Source organism: Ips typographus, linkage group LG1 (genome assembly GCF_016097725.1).
Source record: "Ips typographus isolate SLU linkage group LG1, UJ_Ityp_2.0, whole genome shotgun sequence".
Taxonomy (NCBI): Eukaryota; Metazoa; Arthropoda; class Insecta; order Coleoptera; family Curculionidae; genus Ips; species Ips typographus.
In genome coordinates, this window is record NC_138422.1 from 770998 (window position 1) to 789933 (window position 18936).

The following is an 18936-nucleotide window of genomic DNA, read 5'->3' on the forward strand; positions in this document are numbered from 1 at the left end:
TGATTTAAGTACATTTTTGGAATCCTCATTAAATTTCCTATTCAATAGCCAAAAAAAACAAAAAACATATCGGTACAGTCATGGTGAAAAATGGTGTCAAAGTTTGAATTGTTAGAAACACAGTTTGAAAGGACAGTCAAGGACAAAATCGCCTGTAAATCCCATTTGTGGTGTGAAAATGACAGTTTTAAGCACATTTTTGGAATCCTCATTAAATTTCCTATCCACTAACCTAAAAAAACACTACCAAATTGAGTACAGTCATAGAGAAAAACAGTGTCAAAGTTTGAACTAACAGAAACACCGTTTGAAACGACAGTCAAGGACAAAATCGCCTGTAAAACCCACTTGTAGTGTGAAAATGACAGTTTTAAACACATTTTTGGAATCCTTATTAAATTTCCTATCCAATAGCCTAAAAAAACACTAAAAAATCGAATATAGTCAGTTAGAAAAACAGTGTCAAAATTTGAACTGCTAGAATCACAGTTTGAAAGGACAGTCAAGGACAAAATCGCCTGTAAAACCCACTTGTAATGTGAAAATGACAGTTTTAAGCACATTTTTGGAATCCTTATTAAATTTCCTATCCAATAGCCTAAAAAAATATCACTAAATTCGGTACAGTCAGGGAGAAAAGTGCTGCCAAAGTTTGAAAACACAGTCAGCGACAAAATTGTCTGTTAAACTCACTTGGAGTGAGAAAATGACAGTTTTAAGCACATTTTTGGAATCCTCATTAAATTTCCTATCCAGTAGTCTAAAACAACACTAAAAAATCGAGTATAGTCAGTTAGAAAAACAGTGTCAAAATTTGAACTGCTAGAAACACAGTTTGAAAGGACAGTCAAGGACAAAATCGCCTGTAAAACCCACTTGTAGTGTGAAAATGACAGTTTTAAGCACATTTTTGGCATCCTTATTAAATTTCCTATCCAGTAGTCTAAAAAAAAACACTAAAAAATCAAGTATAGTCAGTTAGAAAAACTGTAAATTGGTCGCCATTTTAGCGATATTCGGGTTGTTCGTGCAGATATCGTAAACGAGACAACACCACTGGATTGGGCACTCCCCGAATTAGTTGAAGACTTCACTTTCAAGTTGTTTGAATAATCTGTTACTACTACCGACTAGTTTTAAGTAAGTCGTATTCGACAATTTTATTTACAACAATGAATTCCTTCAAAATAGTTTTCGTTTACCTTAAGCTCATAATATTAATAGAATAAACAATACATAATTAACGAAAAATCAATTAACATCGACCGTGCGAGGCTGGACGCGATCCTGGATCGGTGGCATTGCCATCGACAAATGCTTGTAAAAGTCGTAGGTCTTGATCATGGGGGCGATGAAACCTCCATAGCCCTCGTTGCCCTTGTAGTAGATGCCGGCGCCCATCAGGGGCACCGCTGGTTTGCTCACCACTTCCTGGGTATCGATGAAAGGGACGGTAGTTTGGGCGGCGTCTTTGTCAAAGTCGCTGTTCGTAAACGTTATATACTTGAGGGAGTCTTCGTGATGGGCTGTCGAAGGGCTGGGCGTCTTAGTTGGTACGTCCGGATTTCTAATGTGATACTGCCTCCTGTAAACCCGTTTGTTTTTAATTCTGGTTCGTTGTTTTTTAAGTTGTTAGAAAATTTACGTTTGATTGCTGGTTTCGAAAATGTCAAAACTCTCTGTGCTTTTGATCGTGCCATTGTGCCAATCAAAGGAACTGACATGGATTTGCAAGTAGATTTTATTATTCAAGTGCCTAAAACCTACTCCTAAAAGATTTTTTTTTAATAAAATAGCTAAGTTTCTATCGGTACAACATACCCGTCAATACGTAGTACTCTTCGTTGACCTGAATCTCGCTTAAAGCCATACTTCTCGTCTCGTAAGTCATGGTGAAAAAGTCTACGTTGGTTTTCACGCCAGGGTCGGTAATTTTATAGTCGTCCACGTTCTTCCAGCGCACGCTTTCCTGATCAATTCGTCCATAGGGTAACAGTTTTCCTTCCTGGATCTGTATGTGCAGCACGCGGTTGTGTTTGACCAGTCTGAGCCCTGTCACGACCCTGAAAACGCGAACAACATGACAACAATGCCACGATGCTGTCAGAATGCGTACATGTTCTGTTTCGAGTTGGATTTGACAGGTCTCAGGTTAATGTAGCGGTCCGATTTGGGGCCTTGCTCGTCGCACAAACACATGCAGTAATGACAGCGCACAAACCAGCGCGTCCAACTGTTCACCGTTCTGCTGTTGGGACACGAGGTTGCCTGTCCCAATATTTTACCGCTGTCGTACCGTACAAAATCGTATCTTCGACTCGGCATTCGCTAAAAACATTTGGTAAATCCAAAACCGACTTTCCTACCGTCTAACGGACAGAGAAACGTACATTATTGCATGCGCGGGACAAAGACAGAAAACGAAAAAATATCAAGTAGGCCATATTTTCAGCGCGCTGTTGCCAAACGCCAATACCGTCTACGTATTGGCCAATGAATAAAAAAAATATAGCAGGAAGGAGCAATAGCAAACAAAGGGGGTGACAGAAACAAGGGGGAGAGGGGGAGTAATATGGCGGCCGTCAACTTTCGTTTGGCACTATAAAACACTATTATTATTGTCCACTGTACAACTTAATTTAAATTTGCAAAACTCAACTGTTAAAGAACCACAAACAAACAAAACAAATTAACACTAAATACAAACAACAAATTTTTGCGGGTTTGAAACTCCAAACTGACAATGACTTTGCGTCAATTCAACTGCGCAGTAGGCGAATGCGCAATCAACTTCCGTCCCCCTCGCTTAATGCACAAACGGGTTATAATTTGTATTATTGTTACCTCCTGATACTTGTTCTTTTTCCTCATTGGTATTGGCCAACGGTATTGGTGATACTTGGCGTTGGCGACAGCGCGCTGAAAATATAGCCTACTTGATATTTTTTTCGTTTTCTGTCTTAGTCCCGCGCATGCAATAATGTACGTTTCTCTGTCCGTTACGCGGTTTTCCTATGGTCGGTTTTGGATTTACCACACCTGTATGTCTAAAGCCTGGTTTATAAAACAAAATTTAAATTTAGTATTAACTTTAAGAATAAGACTAGTGGTTTTAAATCAAGAGGTTCATAAATGAAATTTAACTTTAACCTTAAATTTAGCTGTATCTAGTGACCTTGGATTTACATAAAATTCTAAATTCTCTTAAAGTTAAATCATCTTGCTACTGCGCAAGCGCCTCCAATGACACAATCAGCTGATTTGTGTTTTGAATTTGAATATTTGGTTATGGTTTTTCCTGGCAGCTAAAGGTTACGGTTTAAACGGTTAAACTGAAGCCTAGTAATATTTGGTTTTTCCAATTTCAATTTTTGTGTTTGTGTATTCCAAAATCACAACACTGGGTATGTGGGAATCCCGAATGTCACTTAATATTTTTGAGAGTTTTTGATGTCAACTGAGCGCAAACGACAACTTTGGCGTTTAGCAGTCATTGATTTAAGACTTGAAATATTTCTTTTATGAACACCATATTTTTTTAGAGTTACAGCTAAATTTAAATTTTGTTTTATAAACCAGGCTTAAATTGTTCGAATTTGCGTCAAGTTTTTCGCTTTGGTTCACGTTTACTCACTTTCTGCATACGTTCAAGTTTATTGTTCACTTACCGAGACACATATGGTGGCATGCGACTCGACAAAGAAACATCCAACAATATTGCCACCACAACGTTCTGTTCTGCGACACACGTCACTTTCATAGTCGTAACATCCGTGACTCTTGGTGAACTGATAGTCGTGGCAGGTTTCTCTGCAGGTTCGTCTGTTGCTCATGTCCACTTCGTTTTGAATATGGCCCTGTAGCAATCTGGTGAACTGGTCGTAATTTTTACCTTCAATTTGATACTTGATGAGTTGAGATGGGATCACTATGACAAAGATCGTTATCTTACCTTCAATGAAGGCTTTAGGATCGCACCTCCACAGTTGATTCGATTGTTTCATGGATATAGACATTCCCCGGATGATATTTGAGCATCTTTGCTCGAACTTTTTACGAGCGTTTTGCGACAGTTGGGCGTTTTCTCCTGTAATTTTACTTCTTCGATAAGGATATCGCAAACACAAGAAAGAGACAAGCAAAAAGTTGTATTCGGTGTTACAAGAGTATTTTTCTAATTTCCTGACAGAACATGAAAATGCGACTACCTCTATATTGTTCGTCTCTTTTTTGGTACTTAAATTTGAAGCAAACCTTTACTCCAGATTATATTGCCCAAATAAGCAAACTGTTGCATCACATAAGCTTTGAGTGTATTGGAAGCTATGAGATTGTACAGATTGTAAAACAATTGTTGCGGAGATTGCGACAAATCCTTGCACCAAAAATTGTTCCCTACCATCTGACAAAATATCCCATTTATTATTAAACGATTTGCTGTTTTTCAACTCACCCTGTACAGTTCTTGTTTCATGCTGTTGCTTTGGTCGTAAGCGAGCTTGTACACTTCCGAAACGATTATCTCCACTCCGGTCTGGTTGTTAAGAATGTCATAAATGACATCGTCTGTATTTATCTTGGTGTCAATTACATCTTTTCGCTTTTCATTGAGGTAATCTTGGAATTTGGTGTATTTAACGTCAATCAAACTCAAATTGCTGTAGAGGAATAAGAAGTCTGGTAGTGTTCTCAGAGGAGCTACTCCAAAGAGTAGGTCTGATGGCATCTGGAAGACGAATTAGTGTAATGAAAGTATTTCAGCAGTAGTACTTAAATTTCTGAATATTTTAACAGTTTTTGAAACGTTTGAAATTTTTTTTCGGAAATTGCATCAAAATTTGGTATTTTCGCCATTACAATAGTGAGATTTAAATGTGTGTGTGTAATAAACATTGATTTTTATAAAGATTATTTTAAAAGAGTACTTCTTTTCAGTGACTTTTAAGTTCAAAAAATCTGAAATTTAGTTTGTAACTATTAATAGTTAACATTATGTAATTTAATATTTTCTTTTTGTTTCAGGTGAGTGTCGTACCCTTAAAAATTGCAGTCACGTGGTGAGTCACAAACAAACGCTAACCTTTTTCAACTGATGGTCGTACTCGTAAAATTTCTTCGCCAAATAATTTTCTGCGTCTCCTAACTCCTTCAGGAGTAGATCGTTTTCTGACAGGCTCCACAAGGAATTTTCTAGTTCGAGAAAATCCCATCGTAGCTGATCGATCAGTAACCGATTAGTGGTGGCACGAATCGAAACTGTCAACACCGAAACAATAACGAATTTTAACCACCGCATTTTTTTTGCTTTACTACTCTCGGTCTTGATCGGTCAAGACTGTTGTGTTGCGTATTAAACAATTGTTAACTTAACGATAACCTTTTAAACTCAAACGTGCGATAAGTGTTGCAGTGCTGGTTACCAGTAAATCGTTCTTAGTTTGAAACTTGATAATCGGATCGGTGAAGCGCTGAAGTGCACTTTTATAAAGTTTAAACTTGCAGTCTGGAAAGTACATAATTTGACAGTTGGTCATTCTGATGAAGTGGTCATGTGACTTAGTGTCAATTTTGGTTTTACCAAAGTGACCCATATGATGTCACTTATGACAGGGTGTACCAGATGCTGGTAGAAAGCTCAATTTTCAAATTATCAACGAACTCAATTTGTTTATTTTGATTTTTGAGAACAACTACCGTTGTATAGCAAATGTATACAGGTGTGGTAAATCCAAAAACGACCATAGGAAAACCGTGTAACGGACAGAGAAACGTAGATAATTGCACGCGCGGGAGAAAGACAGAAAACGAAAAAAGTATCAAGTAGGCCATATTTGTAGCGCGCTGTTGCCAAACGCCGTAAGTAAGTTTGTCGAGGGTATTGAATACTTACGGCGTTTGGCAACAGCGCGCTAAAAATATGGCCTACTTGATATTTTTTTCGTTTTCTGTCTTTCTCCCGCGCGTGCAATTACCTACGTTTCTCTGTCCGTTACACGGTTTTTCTATGGTCGCTTTTGGATTTACCACACCTGTATACAAGAAGTCATAAAGCGCCAATTTTGTTGGTTTTTTTAAGAGACACACATAAATATTGCTTCTATTTGAACGTATAATAGACTTAATACAAAATGCGAAGTTTCATTTTGGTTGTCAGGAGTTTTTCGAGTCGAGGAAAAACAAAAAAAAAACACTTAATATTAACGATCGAATAACCAGTTTTCCTATTAAGAAATGATAATATGTCCAATTGATATACCATGGATATAGTACACATTAAAACAGATTGTGGTTTCAAAATTTCCAACTTTTAGTGATAAGTACTATTAGAAAAATATCAGCAACAGGAAATTGATAACAATTCACTCAGTCCAGGCGCGTATTTGCGATTCTCTGTCGCAGATAATGTGATCCAGAAAACCCATTCTTATTAATATTTCACTTAGGTGAAATTTTGGTGTATCAAATATTTAAATCAGTTGAAATTGTGGTCTGAAATTTGAACACGGTGTTTTAAGGACAGTCAGGGACAAAATCGACTGTAAAACCCACTTGGAGTAAGAAAATTATTGTTTTGAGCACATTTTTAGAATCCTTATTAAATTTCCTATTCAATAACCTAAAAAAACATTACAAAATTTGATACAGTCAGAGAGAAAAGCGGTGTCAAAATTTGCGCTGCCGAAACACAGTTTGAAAGAACAGTCAGTCACAAAATCGCCTGTAAAACCCACTTGGAGTAAGAAAATGAGGGTTTTTAGAAAATTTTTGGAATCTTCATTAAATTTTCTATTCAATAACCTGAAAAAACATTACAAAATTTGATAGTCAGAGAGAAAATCGGTGTCAAAGTTTGAACTGCCAGAAACACATTTTGAAAGAACAGTCAGTAACAAAGTTGCCTGTAAAACCCACTTGGAGTAAGAAATTGACTGTTTTGAGCACATTTTTGGAATTCTCATTAAATTTCCTATTCGATAACCTGAAAAAACACTACAAAAATTTGATAGTCACAGAGAAAAGTGGTGTCAAAGTTTGAATTGCCAGAAACACAGTTTGAGGGAACAGTCAGTAACAAAATCGCCTGTAAAACCCACTTGGAGTAAGAAAATGAGGGTTTTTAGCAAATTTTTGGAATCTTCATTAAATTTCCTATTCAATATCATAAAAAAACATTACAAAATTTGGTACAGTCAGAGAGAAAAGCGGTGTTAAAGTTTGAACTGTCAGAACCACAGTTTGAAAGGACAGTCAGTGACCAAATCGCTTGTAAAACTCACTTGGTGTAAGAAAATGAAGGTTTTAGGCACATTTTTGGAATCTTCATTAAATTTCCTATTCAATATCCTAAAAAAACATTACAAAATTTGGTACAGTCAGAGAGAAAAGCGGTGTTAAAGTTTGAACTGTCAGAACCACAGTTTGAAAGGACAGTCAGTGACCAAATCGCTTGTAAAACCCACTTGGTGTAAGAAAATGAAGGTTTTAGGCACATTTTTGGAATCTTCATTAAATTTCCTATTCAATAACCTGAAAACAGTAAAAAATTTGGTACAGTCAGAGAGAAAAGCGGTGTCAAAGTTTGAACTGTCAGAAACACAGTTTGAAAGGACAGTCAGTAACAAAATCGTCTGTAAAACCCTCTTGGAGTAAGAAAATGAGGGTTTTAAACACATTTTTAGAATCTTCATTAAATTTCCTTTTCAATAACTTGAAAAACACTAAAAAATTTGGTACAGTCAGAGAGAAAAGCGGTGTTAAAGTTTGAACTGTCAGAAACACAGTTTGAAAGGACAGTCAGTAACAAAATCGCCTGTAAAACCCACTTGGAGTAAGAAAATGAGGGTTTTAACCACATTTTTGGAATCTTCATTAAATTTCTTATTCAATAACCTGAAAAACACTAAAAAATTTGGTACAGTCAGAGAGAAAAGCGGTGTCAAAGTTTGAACTGTCAGAAACACAGTTTGAAAGAACAGTCAGTAACAAAATCGTCTGTAAAACCCACTTGGAGTAAGAAAATGAGTGTTTTAACCACATTTTTGGAATCTTCATTAAATTTCCTTTTCAATAACCTGAAAAAACATTACATGTAACAGTAAAAGTATCAAGCTGAACGCTAAGTTATTAAAAAAATAGGACTAACTTTTTAACTCAAATTGATTTAAATGTATCCGGTTCAAATAGCAAGCAAGCAGATGGCAAAAATCATAAAATTTTTCCAGAAAGTTTTCGCTTGTCCAACTAAATTCCAAGTGTTTTGTGCTTTCTCACAAAAGTACGAAATTATTGATTTTATTTTATTACAAAAGCTACAATTATAATGACAATTACGGTTATTAAAATAAACATCACAGTACAACGTCAAAGTTCCAACCTGGTATGGTTCACATTATTAAATTCAAATAATTCAGTGCACCTCCTCGGTGGGAAAAGCCGCCTTCAGGTACTTGCTCACGTCGTACGTTATGATTTTCGGCGCGATAAAACCGCCAAAAAACTGCCTGCCCTTGTGGAAGATTCCCGCCCCGGTTAACGGTACCGCTTCCAGGGACTCCACCTGAAATTTACGTTGTCAGAGTCAGTTTTTAAAAGCTCCGGGGGACAATCTCACCTTTTGCGCGTCTAAATATGGTACCGTGGTTTGCGCAGCATCTCTGTCCATGTCCGTGTGAGTAAACTCGATGTACTGGTCAGAGTGAGAGGTGGGGATTGAAGGGCTCGTTGATCTTGTGGGCACGTCAGGATGAACCAAGTGCACTTTTTTTCTGTGAATTTTGTTAAATTATACAGAGTTTGGTTTTTTTTTTTGGGAAAGTTTGGCAACGCTGGTACTTACCTTAAGTTAATTGAACAAGGTGTCAACAATTTGGCATTATATTAGCAAACTTAACATTTTAATGTTTCAAGTAGGCTAGAGGTTGTTTTGTACCTAAAGTCTACTTTTGGTCTAAAATTTACTATTAAAGATTAAAGCCAACAAAATTATTGAATCTATAGTTTAACGTTGCTCAAAACATTCTGAAATGAAGGTTATTAAAAAGTCATAGTTGAAAGCGGCAACATTGTGATAAATGTTTATGTAAACCTTATCTACTACCAGATTAGAATAATTTAATTTCTGGAACTTGATTCTTGACGGTCATTTGACACAAAAAGTTAATAGAACCTGTTCTTATTCCCGATTAAATAGCACAAGAACAGTTCCGGGAACTAAGTTATACTAACACTGGAAAGAATACTGCTTAATCAATTATACAAGAACTTGTTCTATTTTATCATCGTCAAGAATCGAACCCCAGATTTACCACAAGTGTTTACTTACTTGATTAACTTAAAATACCCTCGCAAACTAAAATTTCCCACAAATTTTACCAAACTAGAGCTAAAAATAATAAAAAAACTCCTTACCTGGGTTTATCTGTAGCAACATCCGTATTAGGGTTGTCCTTCCACTTGCTGTATTCGGGTTTCAATTTGCCAGTATCAAAATCGAATTTGGTGATGTAAATTTCAAAGTTCAAATGGGTTCCTATCTCCTTGAAGCGGACACCTGAAATTGCCCCGTTAAAATTGCTAAACTGTCTTTGAAGCTACTTTTCATACCAGTTAAGACGTGTCCCTCGTCGGCCTCCAAGTCGTCCAAATCCACCTTGCGATTTTCCCAAGTAAGTGTGTGATAGTCCTGGCTGTTGAATATTTTCTTATCAGTGATTTTGTAGTTCTCTGGTTCCTTCCACGTTAGCGAGCTGGCATTGATGGTCATGCGCGGTAGTAGCTCGCCCTCCTGAATCTGCAGATGGATGATGCGGTTCTTTTTGACGAAACGCAGACCAGTCACCACTCTGAAAGGTTTTCGTGTAATTTTCGCATGCTAAGTTTTCTAGTATGCTTACTTGTTGTTGTGTATGTCCGAAATAACGGATCGCATGTTAAAGTACCGGTCGGATAGAGGACTCTGCTCGTCGCACAAGCAGAAGCAGTACGAACAGTGCCAGAACAACCAACGCCACCAACTGTCCACTTTGGTGGTACCTCTAGCACAGCTTTGCTTTCTGCCCAACACTCTGCCATTTTCATACTCAATGTACTCGTAACGTCTTCCGCTCAACGGGTTCTGCTTTCAACAGACAATTTCAGAAAACAATACTAAACTACGGATGAATCACTTACAGCATTGCAAATCCACATGTCCGAGTCGATGAACTTGCAATCAATGATCTTGCCGTTGCAACTGCGTTGTTGTCTACAGTACAGGTTCTGGTAGCAACCGTGGCTCTTTGTAAACGTATACTCGGCGCAGTTTTCCCTACAGGTACCGTCGGGGTTCAAGTCAACCTCGTTCTGAACGTAGCCTTGCAACAAGTTGGTGATTTCTTGGTACGTTTCTCCTTTTTCGTGTTTTTTCGGATCGCACTTCCACAACTCCCTCGAGACATTCTGCATGGCCTTTCTCACCGTTTCGACAGCCTCATTGGTGCGTTCCTCGTACCTTTCCCTACTCTGTTGAGCTTCTTTCGTGAAGTTTCCTGCAATCTTTTAAGGTTAATTGTATAAAACTTGGAAAAAGTGAAGAGTGAACCTTTTCCGTAGAGCCTGAGCAGCATATAAGAAAACTGGATCATTGTATAGCCTTTCAGTTCTGTTAAAGCTATAGCGTCGTACAAACTGTACAGAACCTGTTGAGGGCTTTGTCTGGTACTACACATCATGTCCCCTTCAACCTCCTAAAGTGGTTAGTCCGTTATTTGCGTAAATCGCAGTTGCACATGTGGTGCCCTAATTTGCTTGTGTTTTATAATGAAAGATGAAGTCAGTGATGTCAGAATTTTTCTTTATAAAAACCAAGCAAATTAAACGGCATTATTGTATATTTGGTTGTGAGTGTGCAAAACCTAACCTTAGCCACTCCCTCAAACAAATTTTTCTCCATAACTTCCTTGAGACGATCCAAAGCCTCTTGCACCCCATTTTGTGGATCGTTCAGAACCGAGTCGGTAAAATCAAGCCAGGCTTGTTTAGGTGCAGGAATACGCCCCGGGGCGGTTTGCTGTTTCTGGAATCTCCTAAAGGACTCGTACAGGGCAAAAATACCCCTTAGATCTGCGTAGGCCAGTTGAAGCGCCCACACCGAGTCCAGACGTTCCAGTTTATAAGTCAAATCGTGATCGAAGTGCTTTTTCAACAATATCAATGTCATTCCACTAGTCAAACGTAATTAACCAGGACAACAAACCTCTTTGATTATATTACCGAAGTCTTCAAACTTTCGAATCAGCGTCATTTCGGGGGGTTCGTTCAAATCCGAATCGCCATTTTGGGCCTCTTTGACCAAGGCCCAGAGTTGTTCCTCGAGTTTAATAAACTCAAATCTTAGCCGGTCGACCAAAAGCAACTTTTCGGGGTCACGTGACCAAACACCACCAATCGAACATAGCGTCAACAGCAAAACAAAGCAGGCTAGTTTAGTCATTGCTTTAATTTTGGGACATTCTAAGGCCAGCAACTACCTGTGTGTAAGTGAAATGGTTCTCGTTTCAGTTTCGTAATGCGGTACCACCATAATGAATGGGTTATTGCACGAAGCGTATGTTATACCTTTATAATTTTTTCATAAATGTAAACAATTATTACGTCTTTACATACCGGAAATATGGTATTTTTGATTGTAAGACTGTTTTTTTAATAATTTGCATTTGTATTGTTTATTCAAACTATTATACCACTGTGGTCAAACAACTAATTGATTGAAAGAATGAATTGAGCTTGAGGCAACAGTGTAACATTATATTATACAGGGTGATCCACTTTTTTGTAGCAGATTTTGTCGAATATTTTTGGCTGCATTTGAGTTGATTCTTCATCCAGCGTGCAGAGCGAATTTCGAACAAAACAATATATCGATGTCAAATTACGTCATCGTGATGTCAATCAAGGTTAACGTTCAGTCCCTTTGATTGTTTATGACAACTGTGATTATTTAACTACATATTATGATCATATTATATATTTTTGGAATCAGAAGAAAAAGTCGTATCAAGTAATCAAACAATATACAGGGTGTTAAAAAATCAGTTTTGTGTTGTTTCTTCAACTTTGTAGGAGGGGCCCTACAATTTTTGTATTAACATTACAGAACCATTTGAGTGTAAGAAAAGTTTTAGTGTGTAATCTGACGTTTTTTTTGCTACTCTACAGAGTGGCTAATTTTTTATTCATATTTTATTACAGTTTTACTAATATTCGATTCACTCATATTTGAACCTGAACAACAAGCTAGTTTCTGAAAACTTAAATCACCCTGTACATCTTCAATCAAATCATAACATACAGGTGTAGTAAATCCAAAACCATGCGTGGGACAAAGACAGTAAACGAAAAAAATACCAAGTAGGCCATATTTTCAGTACGCTGTTGCCAAAATCCAATACCGTCGACAAAATTAATTTCGTTCTTGGATTATTCGATAGAAAACATTATAAATCTAGATCTCCATTTTAAATAGGAGGCCATGAAGACACAAAATTTGACATTTGATTAAAAGCTATTTCGTAGAATCCGCCGCCGGAGGGAGCCACTTTATTTTTTTCTAAAAATCACATGACCTCATGATTACAAAATTATACGCAGGCCACGTGATTTTTAGATCATATCGCGTTTAGATCCGAAAGAAAACGACTAATTACTAGTTGTCATTGTTGTTGTCACTATGACATCTATTTTGAATATCGTTCACTAAAGTACTAAAAAGTATGGTAAAGTTGCATATTTGTGTTGTTGGTGAGTTTTGTGAGTGTCAGATTGTGAACCAAGAGCAACGTCTAGCAGGTTTAAGTTTCCGAATCCCGAAAGAAACCCCGACTTATTTAAAGGTTATGAAAACCTTGTTGGAAATGATCTAGTTTTTAAACTCTCTCCATGAAAATATTTATCAAGTGAGTATTGTTGAATTACTTCTTTCTTGATAAATAACTTATTAGCTGGGTGTACAGTATAAAATAGCATCACAAATAGCATGTTGTGGTGTTTTCTATAGTATTATTGTATTTCCATTGGTAAGAGCAGGTTCACCATTATAGTCCGACTTACTAATTATTTACTATAGTACACACTTTTTTATCAAAACCTGATATTAGCAAATAGAAAAACAATAAAACATTTTACAACTTTTGTAGAGTTTCGGTTGTTTAATGTGAAAGCACACCAAATATAACCCGCTTAGCAAAACATGTAGTGGGCCATGCAAAACGCCCTCTCGCGGATAAATTATCGTAATAGCTATGTCCAATCTGTCAAAACGAGATTTCAAACAGTTCTATTGACATGTAAATCTAGATGTATAATGTTTTCTATGATTTTAACTACATCTTAGCATCTCTCAATGTGGATGTGATGTGAGCTCTCTACACGTTAGGTTTGGCATTATTATGGCGTAAAAAGAGTCAATTATTTTTGTTGTTTTGCTAAAATCTTACAATATTAAGGTATAATACTTGCTTATTATTATGATTATCACTGTTACTGCTCTGTTTTTGTTTTTTTTAATCTTATTTGACAGTTGAAGTATGCCACAATAGGGAGGAGTTGCAATGCAATAGCAGTTCGTGAGTTCGATCAGTAAACGAAAAACAATTATTATTATTCTTAAGTTTTAAAACAAATTACACAGAAACCGAACTAATTATGTTATAAAAGTAAAGAAAATTGTTTAGGAATGTTCTAATAACAAAGTTATCTAAATAATTATAATTTAGTCAGTTTGACAATACTTAAAATTTTTGAAAGTGTTTTGTCTTTGTCACGCGCATGCCATCATTTATATGTGTCTCTGTCCGTTACACGGTTGTCCTATGGTTTTACCACACTTGTATACTTGTCCATGTATCTATATCATGGTTTCTTCACTTGTTTTTAAGAATAATAAATTTCCGAATTTAACCTCTTTATAAATAGTATTTCATACGCAATTAAATTCGAATTTAGACAGTAACTATATAGAAAAGCAAACACTCATTTAAAATGATAAATTCCTGAACGTGGTCGTCGTCCGCTCTTTGTTTTATACTAATTACTTTTGCATATAAAGTAATTTACTGCCACTAGTAGTGGCATAGGTATTTGTGCTATTATAGTTGTTCAGCAAAACTAGTTTACTTGCAACTTTCAAGGTATTTTAACTTGACTCAACTTAATCTAAGGTCAGACCTTTTTCCTTCCCAGAATCATATTGGCTTAATCACTTGTCTCGTCGCAAATTATAATATTATTACCGGGTGACACAATAAAAAATTGCCCCAATTCCATTTAATGCGCTATCATTAAATTTACATAGCGAATTACTTTCTATTATTGATTGTTCAACTAAGGACCGGACTTAATTATTGGAATTAAAAGTACTTACACAAGTTTCAGAAAAAAAGCGACTTGACACTAACTGTAAAAGTGCTGATGACCGCAAATTAACAGCGTCGAACACAAAGCAAGGTTGATTGATGGTACCTACAACACCAACGAACCGAACATCAAGATTTGGTTTTGTCGTCACGTCGACGTACGCGGTCAGACTGTTACTTTGCTTTACGTTTTGCGATTTGATTGCGACACAGTCTGAGGGAGAGGGAAAAAAGGAGAAATAAGGAAATAGACGCTTTGCCGAAGCCCGAGTGCGTTGTGTACAAAGATCTGCCAGCCAGGTCAAAATTGTTTTGTTTACAGGGGGCCCCTGATTAAGGATGGAGCACACAATAGAGCCTATATAGGTGTCGGTGTTGCCACATCTGTTTTTTTCTTTTTCTACAAGGAGTTTCTAAATAATTATGTTACTCACTGGTGGTAGTCCTATTTTGCACTCCCTATAGTAATGTAACATCTTTTTATTTTTTAAATTTGTAAAAATTGGCAAAATTTATCTCAAGGACTAGGTATTTGGGTAGCTACAGGATGTCTCATAAAATTGTGTCTTTCTTTTTTTTTAAGCACCCAAAATAAAATGGAAACCCTACCCTGACACAGTCAATATTTTCAAAATGGCTGCAAGTGTATACAGGTGTGGTGGAGAAACGTAGGTAATTGCATGCGAGGGACTAAGACAGAAAACGAAAAAAATATCAAGTAGGCCATATTTTCAGCGCGCTGTTGCCAAACGCCAAGTATCACTCAAATACCGTCGACAAGATAACTTGGCGTTTGGCAACAGCGCGCTGAAAATATGGCCTACTTGATATTTTTTTCGATTTCTGTCTTAGTCCCGCGCATGCAATAATGTACGTTTCTCTGTCCGTTACGCGGTTTTCCTATGGTCGGTTTTGGATTTACCACACCTGTATACCAATTTGCTACTTTAAATAGAACACCCTGTATATTGTTGATTTTTCAGATTCTACGACAAATTTTAGACATATTTCGTGTACCTATAACGTCATAGCCCTTTTGTATTCGTTTCTGAGATATTTTCAGTTTGAGAACCACTGGTGACACTCTGACAATATTGCTGTCTCTCTGACTCTGACAGCTTGCTCTGATTTAAATAATTTTTTTTAACAGCATGATTTTTAATATAAAAATATTTCGCAGATATTGCAGTTAAATTCCTTCAAGTAAAATCTTTGAGTAAACATTATTCAGAAGCCCCTCTACCAAACAACTGTTTAGTGGGTTTTTCAACCGGTTTAAAAATTGAAATTTCTGCTTCTAATCCACTACTTATTATCATAATATCCTCCTCCCTCCGTCTTCACTCAAATTGTGATTGAGTTGTTATTAACATGATGACAAAACAATACTTAACACTCATTGTTTCATTATCTGACTCGTTATGTTGCTGTTATAGGCACGTTGACAAAAACAATGTGAGGCTAAAGGTTTTGCACACTTTACACAACCTAGAAAACAAGCAGCAAATCTTTGTTACCTGCATGGCGTTGGCCAACAGAACGAACAGTCCCGAATTGGTGATGCCCCTCCTGTGAGGTACCACGAAAACGTGAATACGCTCCACCAGGTTCACCACGGAGCTGGCGTCGTGCGATATGACACTTTGTGCAAAGTCCTCCATCGTCAGTCTTTCGTAGTCTTTTTCCTCGGTACCGTAGTTTTGCATTCTGCGATAGTTTGCGTCCATTCTGCTTATGTAGTCCAGGAGATCGTTAAGGCGCAGCTCGAGTCGCACCCGTTCCGGCAAGCTGTGCAGAATGGTGGTCATTGAGTGGGTACCTGGAATTTGAGGTTAAATAATGTGTAATATTTGTAGCGTCATTAGAATCATTAAAATACAATATAACTTGTTCTTCTCGGTTTTTAAAAAATAGTTTATTTGGCAACATTGTAAATCCGTGACATTTCCGATTTTTTGAGTTCGTGATGATCAAATAATTGACGTTTAACGTGATGACAGCTCTAATCTCTGGTACAGCATTTCTAATCCACGATTTTTTGTGTCATTACATGTATTAATTTTTTTTATTTCTATATTATTATTAATTAACGCTATTTATTGCAATTAATAATATTTGTCTATGGTTTTTTTAGTAATTTTCGCGCTTGTACAACATATAGTGCGACAATACCAAGATCGCAGCGCCAGTTGAACTAAAATCAGGCAACCCGTTCCTAACCTAACATTATAAATAATATGACACTGTCACTGTCAAAATCAATGTAAACAAAGGGAGCAATGACAGCTGGAATGCCCGAAACTGTTTTCAAAACTGATCACCAGAGGGAGTATCTCTTACCTTGAAACGCCAATAGTAGGCGGTGACCAAAAATGCATTAAACACTGAAATTATTGGAATCCTAGACTAGACTGACTAGATGGGAGTAGGAGCCGTAAAGTGAATGATTTACTATTATTTGATGATGCCATATTTTTACAGTATTTTCTTTACATGTGTTATATTTTATTATAAAAATGGCAGCAGTGAAAACTACTACGATTTTATAATGTTTAAACAGCTGATATAACCTTGAATTTATCCATTTTTTTTTTTTTTGAGATTATTTTCACGGACTTCCTTTGAATTTTATCAGAAATCCCCGAATATTATGTGGAAGTTGTACTGCGTATTTGATTTGTTTACTGTGTAAACAGTAAATTTTAATATAGACGTGTGTTTGGTTTTGAATCGTTAACTGTTAATGTGGTGAACTATTTTACAACCCACTTCCATCAAAAAGGTCATCAACACCTCTCGTCGTTGTTGCTACCCTTCCAAGAATAGATTTTAGTGAATACTCATATGCGAACCGGTTTAATTTCAATATTGCCAACTCTCTTTCCTGAACTGATCAGGTGAACGTTATTTAACAATAAAATTTGCATCGTACCTATTGAATCCACTCTTTCAGCTAAATCCTGCAATTTGGAATTGATCCTCTCGATCCTGCCAAACAGCTTGTTTTCAGTCTTGTGCAAAATAGGAACGGGCACCTCGCTGAAGTCGATATTTTGGTCCACCAGATCCCAGGCCTTGGCTAAGGACACGGTAACATCTTTGGCCACTTTGATAATGTCCAACACCTCGGATAAGCTGATTAGAGCGTCGGTTCGGTGTAGCACCAGCCCTAGCACCATCAACCAACCCACAATTAAACGAGCAGATGCCATTGTTCTTCTTGTTTGGTTACATTAAATCATTTGAAAAGTAGACAGGAACTCGGGACCGACATAGACAAAGTAATTCAACGGTTATTGGCATTAATCAACCGTGCACGACTAACTGAACGCGACTGAGGGACGTACAATCGGATAAAGCTTGAAACTTGAAAGATGAAAGGAAAGGTGGGGTATAAAAGAGTACCCGCACTGTAGTACCACCTGGTTTTCAACATGAAAATTGGTCGTGTACTTTACCGAACAAGAAAAATGCAAGTAAAGTGTGCCTACTATGTGGGAGTCACCACTTTGCACAGAGTTAATCAATTTTATCTAGTAACTTCCGTTGATCCAGTCAACCTTTAGACTTTGGTCTGATTTTGTTTCTTTGACTTGTACTATTCTGACATATCTGATATCTCTCAATCTTTTCAAAAGGTGAATGAAAAATAATCTCAAAGTTTTACGTTAAAAGAAAGCTGGAAGAGTTAATTTGTGATTCAAACATTGGCTGACTCATTTTCTGCTAATATGGCGGGTTATTTACCTTTATCGTTACCTGTTGCTGTTTTCTTTTCAACGTTGATTCGCTGACTCAAACCTTTCTTGTAAACGAACAGTGTTAACATACCGATAGTCAAGAATCACGCATTCTTTGCGTGGAATTTTTATTGTTTGATTCAAATTATCGTAAATTGAAACTTCGGGAATGCTTACGTTTTTCGTTCTGGTAACTCAAATGTGAGGTAACTAAATCCTGTCTCGTAATGTACGCTGAACTTCCGTTTGATTTCACTTTTATCAAACTAAACTGCTCGAGTAAAACATTGATACAGCAAAATTTTTGACGATTTTTCAGTTTCTCCGAAATGCCTTAGCCGAATTTAATGAACAAAAGATTCTAAAAGGTTGTTCCTTTTAAAATCAAAGACTAATTTCTTATAAAAAAAAATATATAAAATATCTCAAAAACGACTGTGCTTTTAGGTTTATGAAAAGTTTCAGTGACAACGTTGCACCATACTGTTTTGTTACATTAAACGATACATTTTTGTTTTGTCAAGCATTATAGGCGATAAAGTATAAGAAAAAGAAAAGTTAATGTTAAACCGTAAAATAACATGATACTGATATTTTGTCCAAAGTTACCCTATTTTGTGGGATTCTAAGCACCCTCAACACAAGGATAATAATGCCTTGAAGAAGGCTTGGCTTGAGATTGCCAATCGAATGAAAACAATTCGGCACAGTCAGAGAGAAAAGCGCTGTCAAAGTTTGAACTGCCCGAAACACAGTTTGAAAAGACAGTCAGCAACAAAATCGTCTGTTAAACTCACTTGGAGTGA

The 18936-nt window shown here is 36.8% G+C and overlaps 2 protein-coding genes and 1 long non-coding RNA gene across 3 annotated transcripts in view; 1 reads left to right on the forward strand and 2 right to left on the reverse strand.

The window, feature by feature from the left end:
• Ubr3 (Ubr3 ubiquitin ligase) overlaps nucleotides 1-18936 on the forward strand; it is a 56049-nt gene that overhangs the window by 22234 nt on the left and 14879 nt on the right. The gene's annotated exons all lie outside the window — the stretch shown is intronic.
• On the reverse strand, nucleotides 1132-17736 carry LOC145726071 (uncharacterized). Its single transcript, XM_081975015.1, has 18 exons — nucleotides 17323-17736; nucleotides 15908-16209; nucleotides 10580-10724; nucleotides 10171-10526; nucleotides 9894-10114; nucleotides 9604-9842; nucleotides 9409-9550; nucleotides 8612-8765; nucleotides 8411-8557; nucleotides 5081-5329; nucleotides 4454-4726; nucleotides 4255-4402; nucleotides 3953-4087; nucleotides 3669-3892; nucleotides 2117-2328; nucleotides 1822-2063; nucleotides 1646-1769; nucleotides 1132-1585 (listed from the first exon to the last, which is right to left on the reverse strand). Exons 1-18 carry the CDS (start codon nucleotides 17600-17602, stop codon nucleotides 1252-1254), a joined length of 3927 nt encoding a protein of 1308 aa, XP_081831141.1. The 5' UTR covers nucleotides 17603-17736; the 3' UTR covers nucleotides 1132-1251.
• On the reverse strand, nucleotides 12205-15389 carry LOC145736707 (uncharacterized). Its single transcript, XR_014180086.1, has 2 exons — nucleotides 15177-15389; nucleotides 12205-12450 (listed from the first exon to the last, which is right to left on the reverse strand). It is a non-coding gene; the product is annotated as an uncharacterized LOC145736707 (long non-coding RNA).

Excerpts from the sequence above, each read along its gene's own strand:
- LOC145726071 (XM_081975015.1), bottom strand. The coding sequence starts at position 17,602 with ATGGCATCTGCTCGTTTAATTGTGGGTTGGTTGATGGTGCTAGGGCTG. Across the intron at positions 16,210-17,322 it reads TGAAAGAGTGGATTCAATAG|GTACCCACTCAATGACCACC; the intron begins GTACGATGCAAA and ends CTCAAATTCCAG. Across the intron at positions 2,064-2,116 it reads TCCAACTCGAAACAGAACAT|GGTCGTGACAGGGCTCAGAC; the intron begins GTACGCATTCTG and ends TCGCGTTTTCAG.